This window comes from Sphaerulina musiva, assembly GCF_000320565.1.
Source record: "Sphaerulina musiva SO2202 unplaced genomic scaffold SEPMUscaffold_4, whole genome shotgun sequence".
Taxonomy (NCBI): Eukaryota; Fungi; Ascomycota; class Dothideomycetes; order Mycosphaerellales; family Mycosphaerellaceae; genus Sphaerulina; species Sphaerulina musiva.
In genome coordinates this window covers 2,362,856-2,379,062 of record NW_016017386.1, presented here as the reverse complement: position 1 = coordinate 2,379,062, position 16,207 = coordinate 2,362,856, and the positions used below count along the sequence as shown (strand labels likewise).

At 53.3% G+C, this 16,207-nt stretch overlaps 6 protein-coding genes across 6 annotated transcripts; 3 read left to right on the top strand and 3 right to left on the bottom strand.

Moving 5' to 3' along the window:
- Positions 1–81: 81 nt before the first annotated feature.
- SEPMUDRAFT_149038 (cation efflux protein) lies at positions 82–2,306 on the bottom strand. Its single transcript, XM_016905300.1, has one exon. The coding sequence runs from the start codon at positions 2,068–2,070 to the stop codon at positions 511–513; it is 1,560 nt and encodes a 519-aa protein (XP_016762024.1). The 5' UTR covers positions 2,071–2,306; the 3' UTR covers positions 82–510.
- Positions 2,307–2,984: 678 nt separating this feature from the next.
- On the top strand, positions 2,985–3,791 carry SEPMUDRAFT_42030 (uncharacterized protein; the record flags this gene model as incomplete). Its single annotated transcript, XM_016908855.1, has 2 exons — positions 2,985–3,641; positions 3,729–3,791. The coding sequence occupies 2 exons, from the start codon at positions 2,985–2,987 to the stop codon at positions 3,789–3,791; spliced, it is 720 nt and encodes a 239-aa protein (XP_016762023.1).
- Positions 3,792–4,394: 603 nt separating this feature from the next.
- On the bottom strand, positions 4,395–6,931 carry SEPMUDRAFT_133089 (phenol 2-monooxygenase; the record flags this gene model as incomplete). The annotated part of the gene is made up of 5 exons (XM_016902542.1): positions 4,395–5,121; positions 5,241–5,557; positions 5,627–5,689; positions 5,767–6,221; positions 6,325–6,931. 5 exons carry the CDS (start codon positions 6,929–6,931, stop codon positions 4,626–4,628), a joined length of 1,938 nt encoding a protein of 645 aa, XP_016762022.1. The 3' UTR covers positions 4,395–4,625.
- Positions 6,932–7,548: 617 nt separating this feature from the next.
- On the top strand, positions 7,549–12,521 carry SEPMUDRAFT_149036 (acetyl-CoA synthetase-like protein). The gene has a single exon (XM_016905299.1). It carries the CDS (start codon positions 9,172–9,174, stop codon positions 12,472–12,474), a length of 3,303 nt encoding a protein of 1,100 aa, XP_016762020.1. The 5' UTR covers positions 7,549–9,171; the 3' UTR covers positions 12,475–12,521.
- On the top strand, positions 7,575–8,492 carry SEPMUDRAFT_141245 (uncharacterized protein; the record flags this gene model as incomplete). The annotated part of the gene is made up of 2 exons (XM_016902957.1): positions 7,575–8,439; positions 8,470–8,492. The coding sequence occupies 2 exons, from the start codon at positions 7,575–7,577 to the stop codon at positions 8,490–8,492; spliced, it is 888 nt and encodes a 295-aa protein (XP_016762021.1).
- A 156-nt stretch (positions 12,522–12,677) lies between the features above and the next one.
- Positions 12,678–14,809, bottom strand: SEPMUDRAFT_149035 (uncharacterized protein). Its single transcript, XM_016905298.1, has 6 exons — positions 14,588–14,809; positions 14,104–14,532; positions 13,972–14,047; positions 13,707–13,909; positions 13,279–13,647; positions 12,678–13,206 (listed from the first exon to the last, which is right to left on the bottom strand). Exons 1-6 carry the CDS (start codon positions 14,699–14,701, stop codon positions 12,904–12,906), a joined length of 1,494 nt encoding a protein of 497 aa, XP_016762019.1. The 5' UTR covers positions 14,702–14,809; the 3' UTR covers positions 12,678–12,903.
- Positions 14,810–16,207: the final 1,398 nt, after the last annotated feature.

The following is a 16,207-nucleotide window of genomic DNA, read 5'->3' as shown; positions in this document are numbered from 1 at the left end:
AGTGGAAAATCAAACCGACGGGAGACGCGTGCGCTCCACGGGCTACAAGGGTGGGACGCGTTGGTGGGGCTTCTCTGTGATATTTGGACAAGAAAAGTGCCTGAAGGTTTCAACATTACAATACAGGATCACTTCTACCAACATCCCGTCGCTCGGCCGTATCGTACAGATACCTTACTCAGTACCACATGTACATGTAGCCCACCGGTCCGCACATAAGGTATCATCTCGTCTCACAAGTCTCCCGACATGGCTTGTGGATTGCTCCCCCAGGATGTGTTGCCCTCTCTCTTTCTCTCCCTCACACACACCCCCCTATATTCCGAGCTGAAAACGCCCGTACTGTACGCCGAACACCGTGCGTCGATTCAAATGAACAAGAGACCGCCTGCCTGCCCGCCTGCCTGCGCTGGTCTTTCTCCACCATTTAGGCCCGCCTATGCTTTGCAGCACATTGCCATGAGTATCTCGAATCAACAGAAAAGGAAACGTGTTTGTGTATGTATGCGTCTAGTGGGAGTGACCATGTGCACTGTGGTCGTGGCCATCTCCAGCATTGGAATCCATTTTACCGCTTGGAGGGCAACAGCTCTTACCACCACCGCAGTCATCGTCGCACTCCAATAAGCAGCTTGTGTCACCGCGGAGTGAGCCTGCCTGAGAGGAGCTGTGGCCGTTTCCGTGTTGCGAGCCGTCTTCAGACCCCGAGTGGAATTCTGGCTGAATCGTCGACGAGTGGATGCCATACTCGTGCAAGCACTTTCGAATCGCAGATGCGAGTTCCATGTATCGCTGTGATCCTTCACCCTTGAAATTGAAAGTGACGCGAACGTGTAATGAGGCAACGAGCTTGGTATCGCTGAGTTGCCAGACGTGAAGATGATGGCAGCTGTCGATACCCTCCAGGTCCTCGATATCATCTTTGATATCGTCGACTTCTATGCCCTGTGGGACAGCCTGGAGCAGAATGCGAGATGCAGCCTTGCATAGCGGAATTGCAGATGCTAAGATGATGCATGTAATGACAAGGGAAATGGCGGGATCGAAGTAGAAACGCCCGGGAAACTCGCAGAGCCAGATGATGAGTGCCGTGGCGATAACGCCAACGTTGCCGAGAGCATCACCCATGACGTGGAGGAAGATGCCTTTCATGTTGAGGTCGCCGTGAGAGTGGCCGCCGCCGCCGCCTTTGCCAGCTTCCTTGGGTTGTGCATGCTTGTGATCCTTGTGGTCGAATGACTTGCGCTGAGCTGCGTTGCTACCGTAGCTGACTATCTGTGCAGTGCCGACGACCAACGGCTCGTTCTCGCCCAAGATTGGCTCTGGTGTTATCTCTTCTTCAGTCTCGCTGTTCTCTTCCGAGTCTACAGTCTCCATGCGGCCTTGTCCCATAGCAATGATGGAGTTTCGGAACTGGCTGGGTCCAGAGAAGTCTTCGATGAAGCCTCGTGAAGCTGACCTGCTATGTCTTCTGGCCTTCTTTGGGCTTTTCTTGGATGTGTCATCAGCGATGGCAGTGGCCTCACTGCTAGTGTCATGGCCATCGTGCGCATGTCCCGTGTGAGAGTCGTGACTGTGTCCCGCATGTCCCTCTTCCGCATCTTTTACGCTGTTCTCAACGTGCGTTGGTCCGTGGCTGTGTCCACCTCCACCATGACTGTGTCCATGATCGTGAAACAGCGCAAGTCCCACGATATTTGACGCCAGACCGAGACAACCCACGATCAGGACCAGCACCGGGTTGGACACCTGTTGTGGCTCTACGAATCGCTGGATCGCATCCAGGAAAATGGTCACGCAGAGTGCCACCAAGAAGACACCGTTAACGAGTGCTCCCAGGGTCTCGGCACGTTGGTAGCCATATGTGTACATCTTGGGTGTCGCGGTTCGGTTCGCCGCCTTGACAGCCCACAGTCCCACACATAGAGACAGCACATCGTTCAGCATGTGAAAGGAATCGGCCACCAGGGCCAGCGAGTGAACGGCATATCCAGTGACAAGCTCGAGCAGGAAGAAGAGCGAATCAATCACCAGCAGGATGATGATGCGCGTCGACTTGGAGGGAGCCATCTTGCCTTTTCTTCCCTCGTCTTGCCAATCCTTTCCTCCCTGCCCTTCCCTTCTCGGGCTTCGCACTACCGTCGGAGGCGGCGGTGTTGGTGGTGACGGCGACGTTGGCGGCGGCGATGATATTTGATTCGTAGGTCAGGTCGGTAGATACCTAGGTGGTGGTTCGATGGCGGTCCTGGCTCCTAGATGTTGCTATGGAACAGTCGCAGTCGAGGGGAACTCGGGCGTCGGCATGAGACAGAGTTCCAAGTGGTGTGGCAGACAGAAAGTGGCGGCATCGGGCAATTTAGTTCTAGTTCTTGTCGCTGACGCACAAACACCACGGACGAGAGGACAAGAGTAAGACCAGCAGCACCGACCAGAGCCTTCCATCACGAGTTCTGCTCTGCCCCCTTCTTCTTCTTCTTCTTCTTCCATACCAGACACGTCCATTATAAATCATTGTACCTGAGCCTTTCATCCTCTGTTATTATGGACGATGGCGAATCAAGGTCACCACATAAGGTACCTACCTGTAACCTTTCTTCGGCCAGCGCGACATCCCTGTGTGACGGCGCACAGCTGTCACTGTCAGCGAGTGTTCCCAGTCTTCTTCCCAGAAACAGTTCCACGCTTCCTTGCCTGGGACAACGCACAATAATAAATAATAGGGCGATTCTGTGCTATAGGTAGGCTTTTGTTATCGATACCGCATCGTTCGGGCCGCATCTTGGATATATCATAGATGTAAGGTAGTACATGTATCTGATGGCCTCCAGCAGGCGTGCACGATGCGGCCACCCTCCGACCCTGCTGAAGGCTCAGAAAACGTCCTGTGCAAGCCATAACTACCTGACCTAGGTACTAGCTGTCCTGCCATACAGTACACGAGAATCACCAGTCGTAGAACGGACCCACCAGACCGTTAAGCCAAGATGGGAACGTCTGATGACCCACAGCCATCATCGCCATCGTCTTCACCAGCGCAGCAATACCACCACCCGAGTTTCACCAGCGATCCAAACACCGCCACCGCAGGCTCAATCAGACAGATACACAACACTGAAGCACAGCAGATTCCCGAACCAGAAGCCGCACACATCCCAGATGGTATACCCGAACATGAAAGAGAAGCAACCGAACTCCAGCAGCAGCCTCGCCATCGATCCGACGTCCAGCGGCCACTCTCCCGTGTGCTGTCCCCCAGCTTGGCATCAGAACACATCTACTTCATTACACCACTCAAATCCTTCTGGCGACACCACGTTCGTCTCTCCGTCCCTCACGTCGACTGTCGAGACCACCTCGCCAATGAAAGAACGTTTTTGGGCTATCTGCGGACTTCGGTCGCCTTCTCAATGATTGGAGTGTTTATTGCTCAATTATGGAGACTGCAGCACTCTCCTACTCCGGATCCGACCTTTGGGTATTATGTACTGAGCATTCCCGTCTCGATCATCTTTCAGTGTGCCGCACTGGTAATGGTGTTATTGGGGGCGGTAAGGTATTGGAGACAGCAAGAGGCCATGGCTGTAGGGAGGGTGTGGGCTGGGGGGTGGGAGATGGGCGTCATTGCCGTGGGGAGTTTGTTGGTGAGCCATTCCTGATCACCACCACCGTTGGTGTCTCACTCGCACAACTTACAGGACGCAAAACGCTGATTCGTCATGATGCTGTAGTTGCTGACATTGCTCTTCGTGCTGCATCTTGCGCTCGATGTGAAGCACACATATCTGACGTGATCACATTCCCAGGGCACTGCGCAAAGGCTCGGAGCAAGAACCAAAACGGTCATACTGAACATTTCTGGTGCAGGGAATGTGACTCTGAGAGCGGAGATGTGAAGGTGGTACTCATATTTAGGTACCTAAAGGTTTCAGTGGAAAGCGCCGGGAGGTGCGACAATCGTGTGTGTGTCATGCGTGGTGTGGACACAGGCGTAGAGATCACTTGGGAAGGCAGCAAAAGTCACTCCGCGCAGAATCAGTGTTTTGTGTGCCACCGCAACAAGATCATGGAACATCTTCTTGCCAAACTCGCCGCTTCCCACCAATGAGCAGCTAAGCTTGCTCACTCACACCATCTTCATTGGTCTAGTGGTCATGATTTGTACGACTCCTCCGCCCATCTCCCATGACCCATATGGATTCGTATATCTAACCGTTTCTCACAGCCGCTTGTCAAAGTACAACCTACTTCCAAGCGCGGGAGACCTGGGTTCGATTCGTAAGCATTCTCACTCACCTGCGCATGTGCAACGTAAGGTACTCATTCTAACGAATGTTACAGCCAGATGGAGAGATTCACAATCTTTACGTTTTTTGCTTTTGTATATCATGATGTCTTCGCATGCTCACATCATATATATCAGGTAGGTACTTTTAGGTAGATACAATATATACGGTATTTAGGTGGAAGTACGCAAAAAAGTGCATCCCAACTTGAAGGCTTCAAAATGCCACCCTGGCCTCCATCTTTCTTTTATCCGTTATCTCCTATCTCTTCCGAACCCTACCTTAGCTAGGTATATCCCTTGACCAACTAACTTGTCTTTTGCAATACCACCTCACTTTGTTTTACCCAATACTGATCAAAATTCCCCCAAAGAAATCCCTCAACAGCCCCTGGGCCTCTTCCGTAAAGGGCAATACAGCGCTAATATACTGATCCGGCCTCACGACGACAACGCAACCTTGTTTTCGATCCACGCCGCGAGTCTGATAAATCTCCCCAAACCCAAAACCATAGCTCGGCTCATCCGTATACACCTTTTCGTAGTCTTGCAGGCCGAGTTGACCTTTATGCGGGATTAGCAGGGAGGGCAAATCGGTCATGTTGAAAGATTGTCGGGATTGCTGCAAGACGGCGCGGACGTCGATGATGGAGTCGATGTTGGCGGTGACAGGTGTGAATTGGGGGAGGAGATGGTGTTCCAAGTACGAGCAAAGGGTGGCCAAGGGTGAGCTTGGGGAAGTCAGGTCGCATTGGTCGTTGCCGAAGAGGATGATTCGCCAGCGGCCATCTGCTTTCATGGCGTCGTGGCTGAGTTGGACAGGCTTTGCGTCGGACGCTCTGCGAGGAATTTGGGTTAGTGTATAAGGTACAGGTATATATCGACAGCTGCGAATGGCTGGTCTTGTCGAAATTTTCTCTTCTTAAGGAGGTAGGTATGCATCGGTCTGGAAACTCACCTCAGGACTTGACAAGACTGAAACCTGGTACCGACTTGAAATCCAGTGGCAAGATGCTGGTAATCACTTGAGCTCGTCAAGATCCCGGGTTGATACGTGGTCTCCACGCCCGCCATGAAGCGACCTTGACGTAGAAAGTTCTCTTGAAATACTGTGGGATCGACAAAGTCCTTGTCGTCCTTGTCGGCATTGAGCTTGGGTTTCGCTGCGAACATTCTTGACATTTCGCGGTCGAAGTCGATGAGCATCTGTGCTATCGCCTGTCGTTCTTCAGAGTATGTGCGCAATAGGCTTGCTGGGGCTTGACCACGAAGGACCTTGCGATAACTGGAGATCAGTATTGTCGTGAAGGATGTCATCTCTATCAGGTATCAGGGACGACTCACATGTGCCAATTTCCATCCGAGATTGAACGTATCGTTCATGCTGACATTCATGCCTTGTCCTGCCTGAACCTGCGATTAGCTTGGATTTCGATGCATGCATCGTGGGATGGAGTTGTAAGAGCGCCGGCCACTGTACTGACCTTTGCACTGTGTGTATGACAAGCATCGCCGCAGATGAAGATTCGTGGATCGCGCAGATGTTGGTCAGTCTTTGGAACGTCGTCGAAGTGATCGGTCAGCCTTTGGCCAACTTCATATACCGACCAATAAGCTATCTCTTTCACGTCGAAAGTGTATGGTGCAAAGATACGTTTCGCACGCTCGGTCAACATGTCCGCTGTGACAGCTGATCGATCGATGCGTTCACCGTCTTTCACTTTCGCCAGCTCTATATAGAAACGACTAAGGTAGCCACCTTCCCGCGGAATGATGAGAATGCTGCCCTCGTCTTCGGAATGGATGATCGTTTTCAATCTTGCATCAGGGAAAGTTGTGGTGATGAGAGCGTCCATGACACCCCAAGCCTGGTTCTGGAAATCACCTTTCATCTCTAATCCGAGTGCTTCGCGTACTTTGCTACGTGCACCATCACAGCCTATGGCAAGAAGGTAAGCTTGATCGATCTACCTCCCCGAATACACATGTCGTCGCCTTGACAATTTCGAGACTTTTCATCAGACATCACTACCACAACTTACCAACGACGTATTTGGCGCGAACCGTCTCCCGCTGCCCTCTATGGGCATCGTCCAGGCGCTCGAGCACTACCGTAGTGGGGCCTGATTTTTCCGATGGCATCATTTGAACCATCTGATGATTGTAGGATGGCTCGAGTCGTGTCGGTGACCACTTCATGGTATCCAGCCACAGGTCGTGCAAGCGAGCCTGGTTCAAGATCACATGCGGGAATTCTGACAAGCCCTCTTCGGTATCTCTAATCCTGCCACTTCGCTGGAGCCCCTTGCCATCCTTTGCGGGCGACCAAAAGGTCGTCTCATTCACCCAATAGGCCTCCTTGAGCACACGCTCGCTGAAGCCAAACGCCTCGAAGATCTCCAATGTCCGGCATTGCAGGCCGTCAGCTTGTCCATGCTCCAATCGGCCGGGTTTGCTCTCCACGATTCGCGTGGTAATGCCACTGAATTGAGCCAGCTGCGCGCCCAGCAACTGGCCAGCGGGTCCAGCTCCTATAATCAGTACATCAACCTCCTCGGGTAGGCTGGACTGGTAATCAGGCTCCTGGCCCTGAAATTGGGTAACATTTGGATCAGCGGAGCCCTGGAAGCCATTGAGATGGAACTGCATCGTGACCTCCTGCTAGTGAATTTTCAGCTGCACGAGATGCATCATTCATGATATTGGAGCGGGAGATGGCGATGTTGAGAGGACATCCATGATGCCATGCTCTCGAGTTGGCTTAGATAATCACAGACGACTTTGCGGGGGGTGTTGGGAAGCATATAATGTGATATATTAGGTCTTCTACGGAACGAATTGTTCTGACTGGAAATCTTGGAATCCCGCCTGTCTGTGCGATTCGTCTCATCATGATCACCTGTTGGGTAGGTATGACAAGTTTCATAACCGTAGCCTGCCCATCTCAACCAGCCATTCTTCTCAGGCTTTCACACCCATCTCCCGGCTCGATGGACAGATGCCGTTCGTTGTAGAAGTTCAGGTGCCTCGAAAGTGCAACTAGTACATTTGGTGAAAGCCTGAATGGGAGAAGTGGTGGAGGAAAAGACAAGAGGAATAGAGGGTGGAGGGAGGAGAGTGGAGGGAGGAGGGAGGAGGGAGAAAGGAAGAAACTGTGGAGCCCGCGCGGGTGGACTGTCGGCCCGAGATGCAGGCTAAGTACCACCGTACCTGGAACTTTTATTCACATTTGTGAACGACTTTTTCACCCACTACCCACTACCCATCCACCACACTCCACCGTCCGCCCACCATGAAGGGCAAACGGAGTAAAACATACCGCAAGTTGATGCAAAAGTACGAGCTCAACTTCGATTTCCGCGTCCCCTACCAGGTCCTCGTCGACGCCGAAATCATCAAAGATGCTGCGCGCTTCAAGATGCAGCTGGGGAAAATGCTGGAAGACACACTGCACGGCGAGATCAAGCCCATGATCACGCAGTGCTGCATCCGCCATCTCTACAATGCGCCATCCGATCCCCACAAAGACGAGTGGATAGAGGCCGCAAAGCAGGCGGAGCGACGGCGATGCGGACATCACGAGCTACCGGAGCCGCTGAGTGCGCTGGAGTGTTTGGAAAGCGTCGTCGATCCGAAAGGCAGCGGCACCAATAAGCATCGCTATGTCGTTGCGAGTCAGGATCACACGGTGCGCCGGAAGATGAGGACGATTGTGGGTGTCCCGTTGATCTACATTGCGAGAAGTGTCATGATCCTAGAGCCCATGGCGGATGTCACTCAAGGCGTGAGAGAGCGAGAGGAAAAAGCCAAGGTCAAAGCTGGACTCGGTGGACGGCGAAACGTGGGAGCGGAAGTTGGCGAAAAGAGGAAGAGAGAGGACGGCGACAGCGATAGTGATGAGGATGAACGAGCACAGCTTGGTCCGAAGAAGCAGAAGAAGAAAGGACCGAAAGGGCCCAACCCGTTGGCTGTGAAGAAGTCGAAGAAAGACAAGTCCGCGCAGCACCACGCAGACGAGGAAAAGGCAGTGCTGCGAAAGGCCACGAGGAACGACCATCAGATAGCAGCGGGGAGCGCCGGATCAGAAGTGTCTGGGAATGGCCACGCAGAGGCACCCACGAAGCGGAAGCGGAAGAGGAAGCCTAAAGATGCTGCAGGTGAAGGGGTTGTGGCACTATCGACTGCAGATTACTCCGGGGAGGATGGTTGAGCGAGCCTGTACTAGGGAAGCGTGACAGAAGACCCGGATACAGTATGCGCATGAAATACCCAACATCCACGACGAGGGAAGAAAGTGTCGCGAGCAGGCCTGTGGGCATGTTGCCACGCTCACAAGTCCCGAGATTTCAGTGTCCCAACGGTCAAGAAGAGGTGTAGATCAAGCCTCGAGGGTTGGAAATTTTCACCGTCTCGGTAGACAAACCATGCCCTAATTATTACTTAGTGATCGTACACGAGACACGATCGGGTGTTCGGGAGCTGAAGGCGCAGGGAACAGCATTTGCTCAAAGCGGTATGCTGACAGCAGGGCCTAGCTCCCTCCGCTTGGGGCTTGCGATGGATTGGACCGAAAGCACGAGACATAGCTCTGTCAGCTACACATGCTCGACCTCTTCGACCACACTGCTGCTGCCCATTGCCCCGAGGTCGATGCAATCTCCCTACATGGCAATGACGACTCGGCTACAGTTCTTGCAGTGGAGCGCTTGGGGACCTCGGAAAAAGGTTAAAAGGGTCCGGGTAAATATCCGCCGGATGCAGATCGTCAACAACCACACTAGGTACTTCCCAGTCAAATATGTGGCCATCGCTCCGTCTGGTGGCTACTATACAACTAGTATGCCATATCAACACAATAATAATACATCAGTAGTCCCTAGTTGGCACCGATGGCTACCACCACGCAGACCGTCGTTCATGCAGTCAAGGGCTCAGCAGCTGCAGCAGCAGCAGCATCTACAGCCAGCCCCCATTTCACTCTCAAACTTCCCCACCATGATCCCACATACCTGCCCATCCACCGATTCATGACGATTGATGGTCTACTGAAGTCGCACGCTGCCGAACAGGAACAGACTCCCCTGATCTGCTATCCCCGAGCGGGCGCCTCGGATTTTGAAGAATTCAATGGACAAGAGATCGATCGTCTGACTGATGCTGCAGTCCAGTACTATCTACACAATGGCTTGGAGCCCGCAGACCCTGCAGCAGAGAAGGCGCCCGTGGTGGCGTTGCTGGCTACCACGAGCTTCGAGTATGTCGTGAGCATATTCGCCCTCAACCGACTGGGCCTCACGGTTCTGTTCCTCAGCACAAGATTGACTGCACCAGCATATGCTCGTCTGCTGGAAATGGCCGACAGCAGAACTCTCGTCGTTGCAGGAGCCAACGCAAGCATTGTGGATGAAATCAATCAGTATCGGCCGGGATGCAATCGAATATCCATGTTGCAACCGGAAGACTATCGCAGTGTCTCGGCGCCAGCAGCATTCAAGCGTCAGCATGTTGACCTCACCAAGGAAAGCAAGAAGATGGCATGGATACTGCACTCGTCGGGGTCCACTGGATTTCCCAAACCCATCTTCCTCTCGAATCTAGCATGCCTGGCCAACTTCCGCAAGTCGTTCGGCCTTCGAGCATTCTGCGCATCACCACTCTTCCATTCCCACGGTCTGATGGAGCTCGGTCGCGCCTTTTACACACGTGCACCCATGTACTTGAGCAACCACTCATTACCGGTCACGTGTCAGAATCTCGTGGAGGCCATGGCTGTAGCCAAGCCCCAGCAAGTGAGCGCTGTGCCGTATGTCCTGCGACTGCTTGCGGAGCAGGCGGCGGGCGTTGCAGCACTGGCGAAGACGAAGCTTGTTCTGTTTGGCGGCTCGCCTTGTCCCGACAGTCTTGGCGATGGTCTCGTCGCTGCAGGTGTCAACCTGGTGGCGAACTATGGCAGTACTGAGATTGGGCAAATCATGACTTCGTTTCGCCCTCCCGGCGATAAAGAATGGCAGTACATGCGCCTACTTCCGCCAGCTTCCGACTATACCCTGATGGATGAGGTTGCTCCCGGGGTGTTTGAGTGTGTTGGTCTGGATGGGTTGCCTTCGAAAGGACCCAGCAATAGCAAAGCGCCGTACAGCCCGAAGAATCCGAAGAACTCATTCCGAACATCAGATCTGTTCACCCGACATCCTGATCCGAAGAAGAGTAATTACTACAAATATCTCTCTCGTCTCGACGATCGACTCACCCTGATCAACGGCGAGAAAGTACTGCCCGTACCCATTGAGAACGACCTACGGCAAGACTCACTGATACGAGAGGCGGTCATCTTCGGATATCAACGCACCGTACCCGGGCTGTTGCTATTCCGCTCCACCGCACACGGTATTGACTTGAACGATGAACAGTATCTGGATCGAGTGTGGCCCAGCATTGAGGCGGCAAACTCGCGAGCGGAGAGCTTTGCTCGGGTCCCCAGGGAACTGATCATCGTCCAAGGCCCGGATGTCCTGTATCCCCGAACAGACAAGGGCACCTTCATCCGCGCTCAAGTGTATGAGCAATTCGCGGCAGACATCAGTCAGGTGTACGAGGCGTTTGAGTCCGGTGCTCCCATCAAGTCTCGCAGTGCACTGCTCCAACTCGACGTGGCTGGGCTAGAGCAGTGGCTGCTGTCAAAGTTCCGACACGAGCTGGGCGTGGCGCTGCCCGATGTCCACAGCGACATCTTCTCTGCGGGAGTCGACAGTCTCCAGACCACGCGAGTGTGGCGATGCATCCAACGCGAACTCGACCTCGGTGCAGCCGGCAACTCCCTGAGCCAGAACATCGTATTTGACCAAGGCACTGTGGCTCATCTAGCTCGGCATCTCTACCAACTCCGTTCCGGCGAGCAGGCCGCCGCGGACGAGGAAGACGAAGTCGAGGTCATGCAAGAGCTCATTGCGCGCTACTCTCGCGGCTTTGAACCGCACTGCCCCACACAGACCACGCCTCCAGCGAGCCAGGTCGTGCTCGTGACCGGCGCCACGGGCAACTTGGGCGCCTTCCTCATCGCCGCTCTGGCCCGCGACGCTTCCGTCTCCGAGATCTGGTGTCTGGTCCGCGCCGCCCGTCCCGCCGACGCCGCTTCCCGCCTGCTCCAGTCTCTCTCCGCCCGGAACATCGTCCTGTCCCCGTCCGAACACGCCAAGTTCCATGCCGTCCCTTCCGACCTCTGCCAAGCAAACCTCGGTCTGCCCCAAACAGACCTCAACCACCTGCTCTCGCATCTCACCTGTGTCATCCACGCTGCGTGGGCAGTGAATTTCAATCTTGGCGTCCGCAGCTTCGAACAGCAACACATCCGTGCCACCTACAATCTCATCAATCTCTGTCTCCGCACCTCCCTGCCCCAGCCCGCCACATTCCTCTTCTGTAGCTCCATCTCAGCCGCCTCGGGAACACCCAAGCCCTCCACCATCCGTGAAACCCATATTGAGGATTTGAGCCATGCGCAGAAAATGGGCTACGGACGCTCGAAACTCGTCACTGAACACATCACGCGTCATGCTGCTGGTCTGCTGCCCGCGAGAGTCCTGCGAATCGGACAATTATCCGGTGACACTAAGTCTGCCCACTGGAACGAAACCGAAGCAGTGGCTCTGATGATTCGTTCTGCCCTCACCACGGGTTGTCTGCCCAATTTGCGAGACGAGACGGTGACTTGGTTACCTGTTGATGTTGCTGCTGACGCGATTGTACAAATAGTCCAACATGCCGCCACCGGAAACGGCGATCATTCGGATCCGGACTTAGTATATCATCTCTTGAACCCCGTCATGTTTTCTTTCCGAGATGACTTGTTACCCATGTTGAAGGCACATCCTGCGATGCCACAATTCGACATTGTGGAGCCAGATGAGTGGTTGGATAGGCTAGAGAAGAGTGAGAGCGACGTGGAAAAGAATCCTTCGATGAAGTTGTTGGATTTTTGGAGGATCAAGTATGGCGGTGCATCAAAAGCAGCCGCAGTCGCAGCGAAGGTGAGAGGAGATGAAGAGGTTACAGCTGGACTGACCTTTGAGACGACGAGGACTAGGGCACATGCCAAGGTCTTGGATGAGATTCGGGATCCGGTGAGTGAGGGGTTGGCGGCACGCTATGTAGATGTGTGGATGAGGAGGTGGAGAGGGTATAATCCCGTGTAGTTGAATAGTATATACACATAAGGTACGCATAGTATATGAGAATCTCGTGGGTGTCCATCTAGGCCTTTATTTAGACAGGAGACTTTCTCATGATCTGGTTTTCACTGAAAAGTCTGTAGACTGTGGTTGTACACGCGAATACATGTATGAGACGAGCCGATGCCCGAAGAGGAGGCATGATTATTGAAGTTTTTTTCCTTTTTCTCTCTAACACTCTATTTTCCCCAGAATTTCGCCAAATCATAATCTTCATAAATGATAATTTATCATTCCTCTTTTTCCTTCTCATTCTCTCTAGTAGTCTGAATCTAATTCTGAGTCTGAGTCTGAGTCTGAGTCTTCAGAAGAAGAAGAAGGAAGAACTCCCCTCCATCTATCAATCTCTCTCTCTCTCTCTCTCTCTCTGTATCTCTCTATCCATCCATTCATCTACACAGTCCGTCTGACATACTGACTCCCAAAGCCTCTCCTGCTGAAAGAATTCATCTTGACCACAAACGGACCCCGATCAATCGTGTTAATGACAATGTATCCACTGGGGAAAGTATAATGCGACCAAGTTCCAAACGACCAATCAGCCACTCCACCGCCGGGCTCGCTGTCGTCGTCGGGATAAGTGTCAAAGTGGGCGATTTCGCGGACGCTGTCTCCTGTGGGGTCCGAGGGGATGGTGCTGACGTCGAGGATGCGGAGGCCGGCTTGGTAGTTGGATTGGTAGGCGAGACCGTCGTACTGTTTGTTTGTTTTTGGTTAGTTGTTGTTATTGTTGCTCATGTCATGTTCATCAGAGTGGTTACTACTTACGATAAACTGGTTGTGGTCGACGGATCTTACTCCCGACTTGTAGTATCCGGTGTTGACGGGATTCTCGAGGTCGGTGATGTCGAAGATGTAGGTCACTGGCAGACCATCCAAAGCGGGACTGTCGGGGTTGACGCGCGTGGGGTCGACCTCTCCCTCGTCGAGTTCATCGTCGAGCACCAAATGGGTCTGCCACATGGGGTCGATGACCCATCCCTGGTGCGTGTATGTCGCTCCGGTGTACGGCGTGCGGGAGATGACGGAGCCAGCGTTCGTACCGTTCTTGTTGGTCACATCGTAAATGGTCAAGGTGTCTTCGTTGTAGCCATAGCAGATGTCTCGGCCATTGTACCTCTCATCGGGCCCACGGTACTGTGTTGTTCCCAAGTCAGCGGAATAATCCGAGCGAGAGAACACTCAATCTCACTTACGACAATGCATTGTGCGTCGTGGATGTAGCCATCCTGGGGGCTGCATCCTGGCGAGTATGGCTCGGCAGGATCATCCATATTGATGAACACCAGTCCCGAAGCGCAAGTACTGTCACGTGGTACCGCACCGACAGCAACGGCGTAGTTCTTCTCCTCGTTGACAACAACATTGTGAGATCGACCGAGCGGCATCCCAACCGAGTCTGTACGAGGAACCGTCAGCCAAAAACGTGGTCAACCCGATGCATGACTGATCGCTCCTTACCAGTGAACAGAGTAATGTCAGAACTCGTGCTGAATGTTCTCGGCGAACTGGGATCAACATCCAGGAGTTTGCGCATCTAGTGCATCAATCAGCATATGAGCTCTCCGCGCTGTGTGTGCATGATTGGCGTACATCGAAAATTTGCACGCCATGGTTGTTGGCTTCAGACCCGATGAGCATGTATGGACCATTTGCTTTGATCTCTCTCCAGATCACGGGGGTGGATTGTTGCGGGAGTCGTCCCAGGTACACCAGCGCGCCTTCCGCTGTCACTTCCGCAAACGCAGCTCCGTCCGTCTGGCCAATGGCGATGAATTCTCGTCCTTCGAGGACCACTCCCCAGGAGCCAGAGCCCTCGCCACCATTGCTGCCGAGCTCAGCATGCGATTTGAAGTCGTACATGTCGATGTTGGCGCAAGAGTATGTTTGGCTTGCATCACCTACGACAGCCTCCGCTTTGCCGTTGATGCACTGAATCCGCGTTGCCGCCTTCTTCTGGTCATATCCGCTGAACTTTGTGCTATCGTATTCGCCTCGTTCTCGGTGGTAAGCCCAGGAAGCCTGGCTCCATCAGCATCAGATTGATGAGTATTCGTGAAGGAGGGGGATGTTGTACCTCTTTGGCGGCCATCATCTGTGACATGACAGCTCCACTCCTGTACTCCTCCTTGGTGTACAGCTGCGCCGAAACGAGAGGCAGCAAAGCCGCCGAAACACTCGAGACCTTCATGTTGGCAACTTGTGATGAGAGAAGTGGCTACTGCACGTACATTCATCAGAGCGCAGCTCCCTTCTCCTTCTTATAAGACACCTCCTGCGGCCCAACGCCCTCTCGTTGTGTAGGGAGACGACACTCGCCATGCCCGGCTTTGCAGGCGATTGCGATTCTTGGTCCATTGCCATCCTATGCCGTGCGATGATACCTTCCTATCAGAGGGAGGTCCGAGCAAGACAATAGGTAGAGGTGGTCATCTATGGCGACGAGCTACCAGAAGTCTTGGCTGCTCTTGGTGCGGTGCTGTGTTGTCTTATTTGCTGCATGTATGCTTGGTATGAATATCGGGCGGCTTGGCAGGGCAGCTTGGGACCAGCTGCAGCCAGTGGATGTGAGTGAAGAGAGGTAAACTTGAAGACTTGGGATGTACCGCAACGATGTCGTGCGCACCGCATCTGTGGTGATTGAATCATTACCAAAGTCTGGATTGCCACATGCTTGGAAGTAGATCTGGTCTTGAATGCTGTGAGAGAAGATGAAGTTCTACTACTGACTGACCCACACCAGTCGCCTACCAAGACGGGAGTCTTCTTCATGTGCCAGATTCCGGAGCACCAACCAGAACAGGCAGCTGGTCTGGTGGCGTCTTATAGTATGCTAATATATGGGGGTGCCAAGACTGATAAGCCCACGCTGTGCATGAGGGCGCAGTGCTTGCTTGATAGGTACAGCAGCGCAGTATGGATGAATGTAGTATGCATCCCAGACATATGCAGTGTGCTGCTTTCACCTATCTCTTGCGGATCTTGGCGCTACTTTACTAGATGTCGAAAGTTAGGTGATCGAGCGGCCAGCTTCCGAGCAAAGTGAGTGCTCCGAGACACGACTTTGTAAGTAGAATGAAGATGGAGGACAGTAGAAAGTCGCTCAACCCGTACCTAGCGTGGGTAAACCTGTTGTATTGGATACAGCCGAGAACAGACGGCTTTGAGCGCGGGAAACAACATTCGGAGGTGGCCGGCCGAGATCCGGGCGGGAAGAATTGTACTGCTGCATGTACTGGCATAACCGGCAATCAATATTAATGTCGAGACAATACCTGTGACCTCCCAGTCCATATGGAGATCACAAACTTGTCTCGTGGCCTGTGGAGTCGTCGTTCGACGGGGCAGAAGAGGTGCAAGTGATGGCATCTTGTGGGGGCGTCGCTGGGGAAGGGTGAACAGTGGGTTGCCGTCGTCAAATTCTCGGTCTTTCAATGGGGCTCAATTGGTGGGTGGCACAAAAGGCAGAAGCGTGGCCAAGTGCGAATACTTAGAAAGGTTGGTTGCTTTGATGCGATTGCTCGCCCGGTCGTGCCAAAGTGAATGGCAGCAGACTGGAGGAGCTCGAGAAGGGCCTAGAGTCTGCTTCTTGTAGTCGCCATTCATTGCACCATCAACAGCAAAATAGCAAGACTACCTCCTAGCATGAGCACGTTTGAGCAATGCCAAGCGCAAAGTACCTGTACCCGTACTGTAG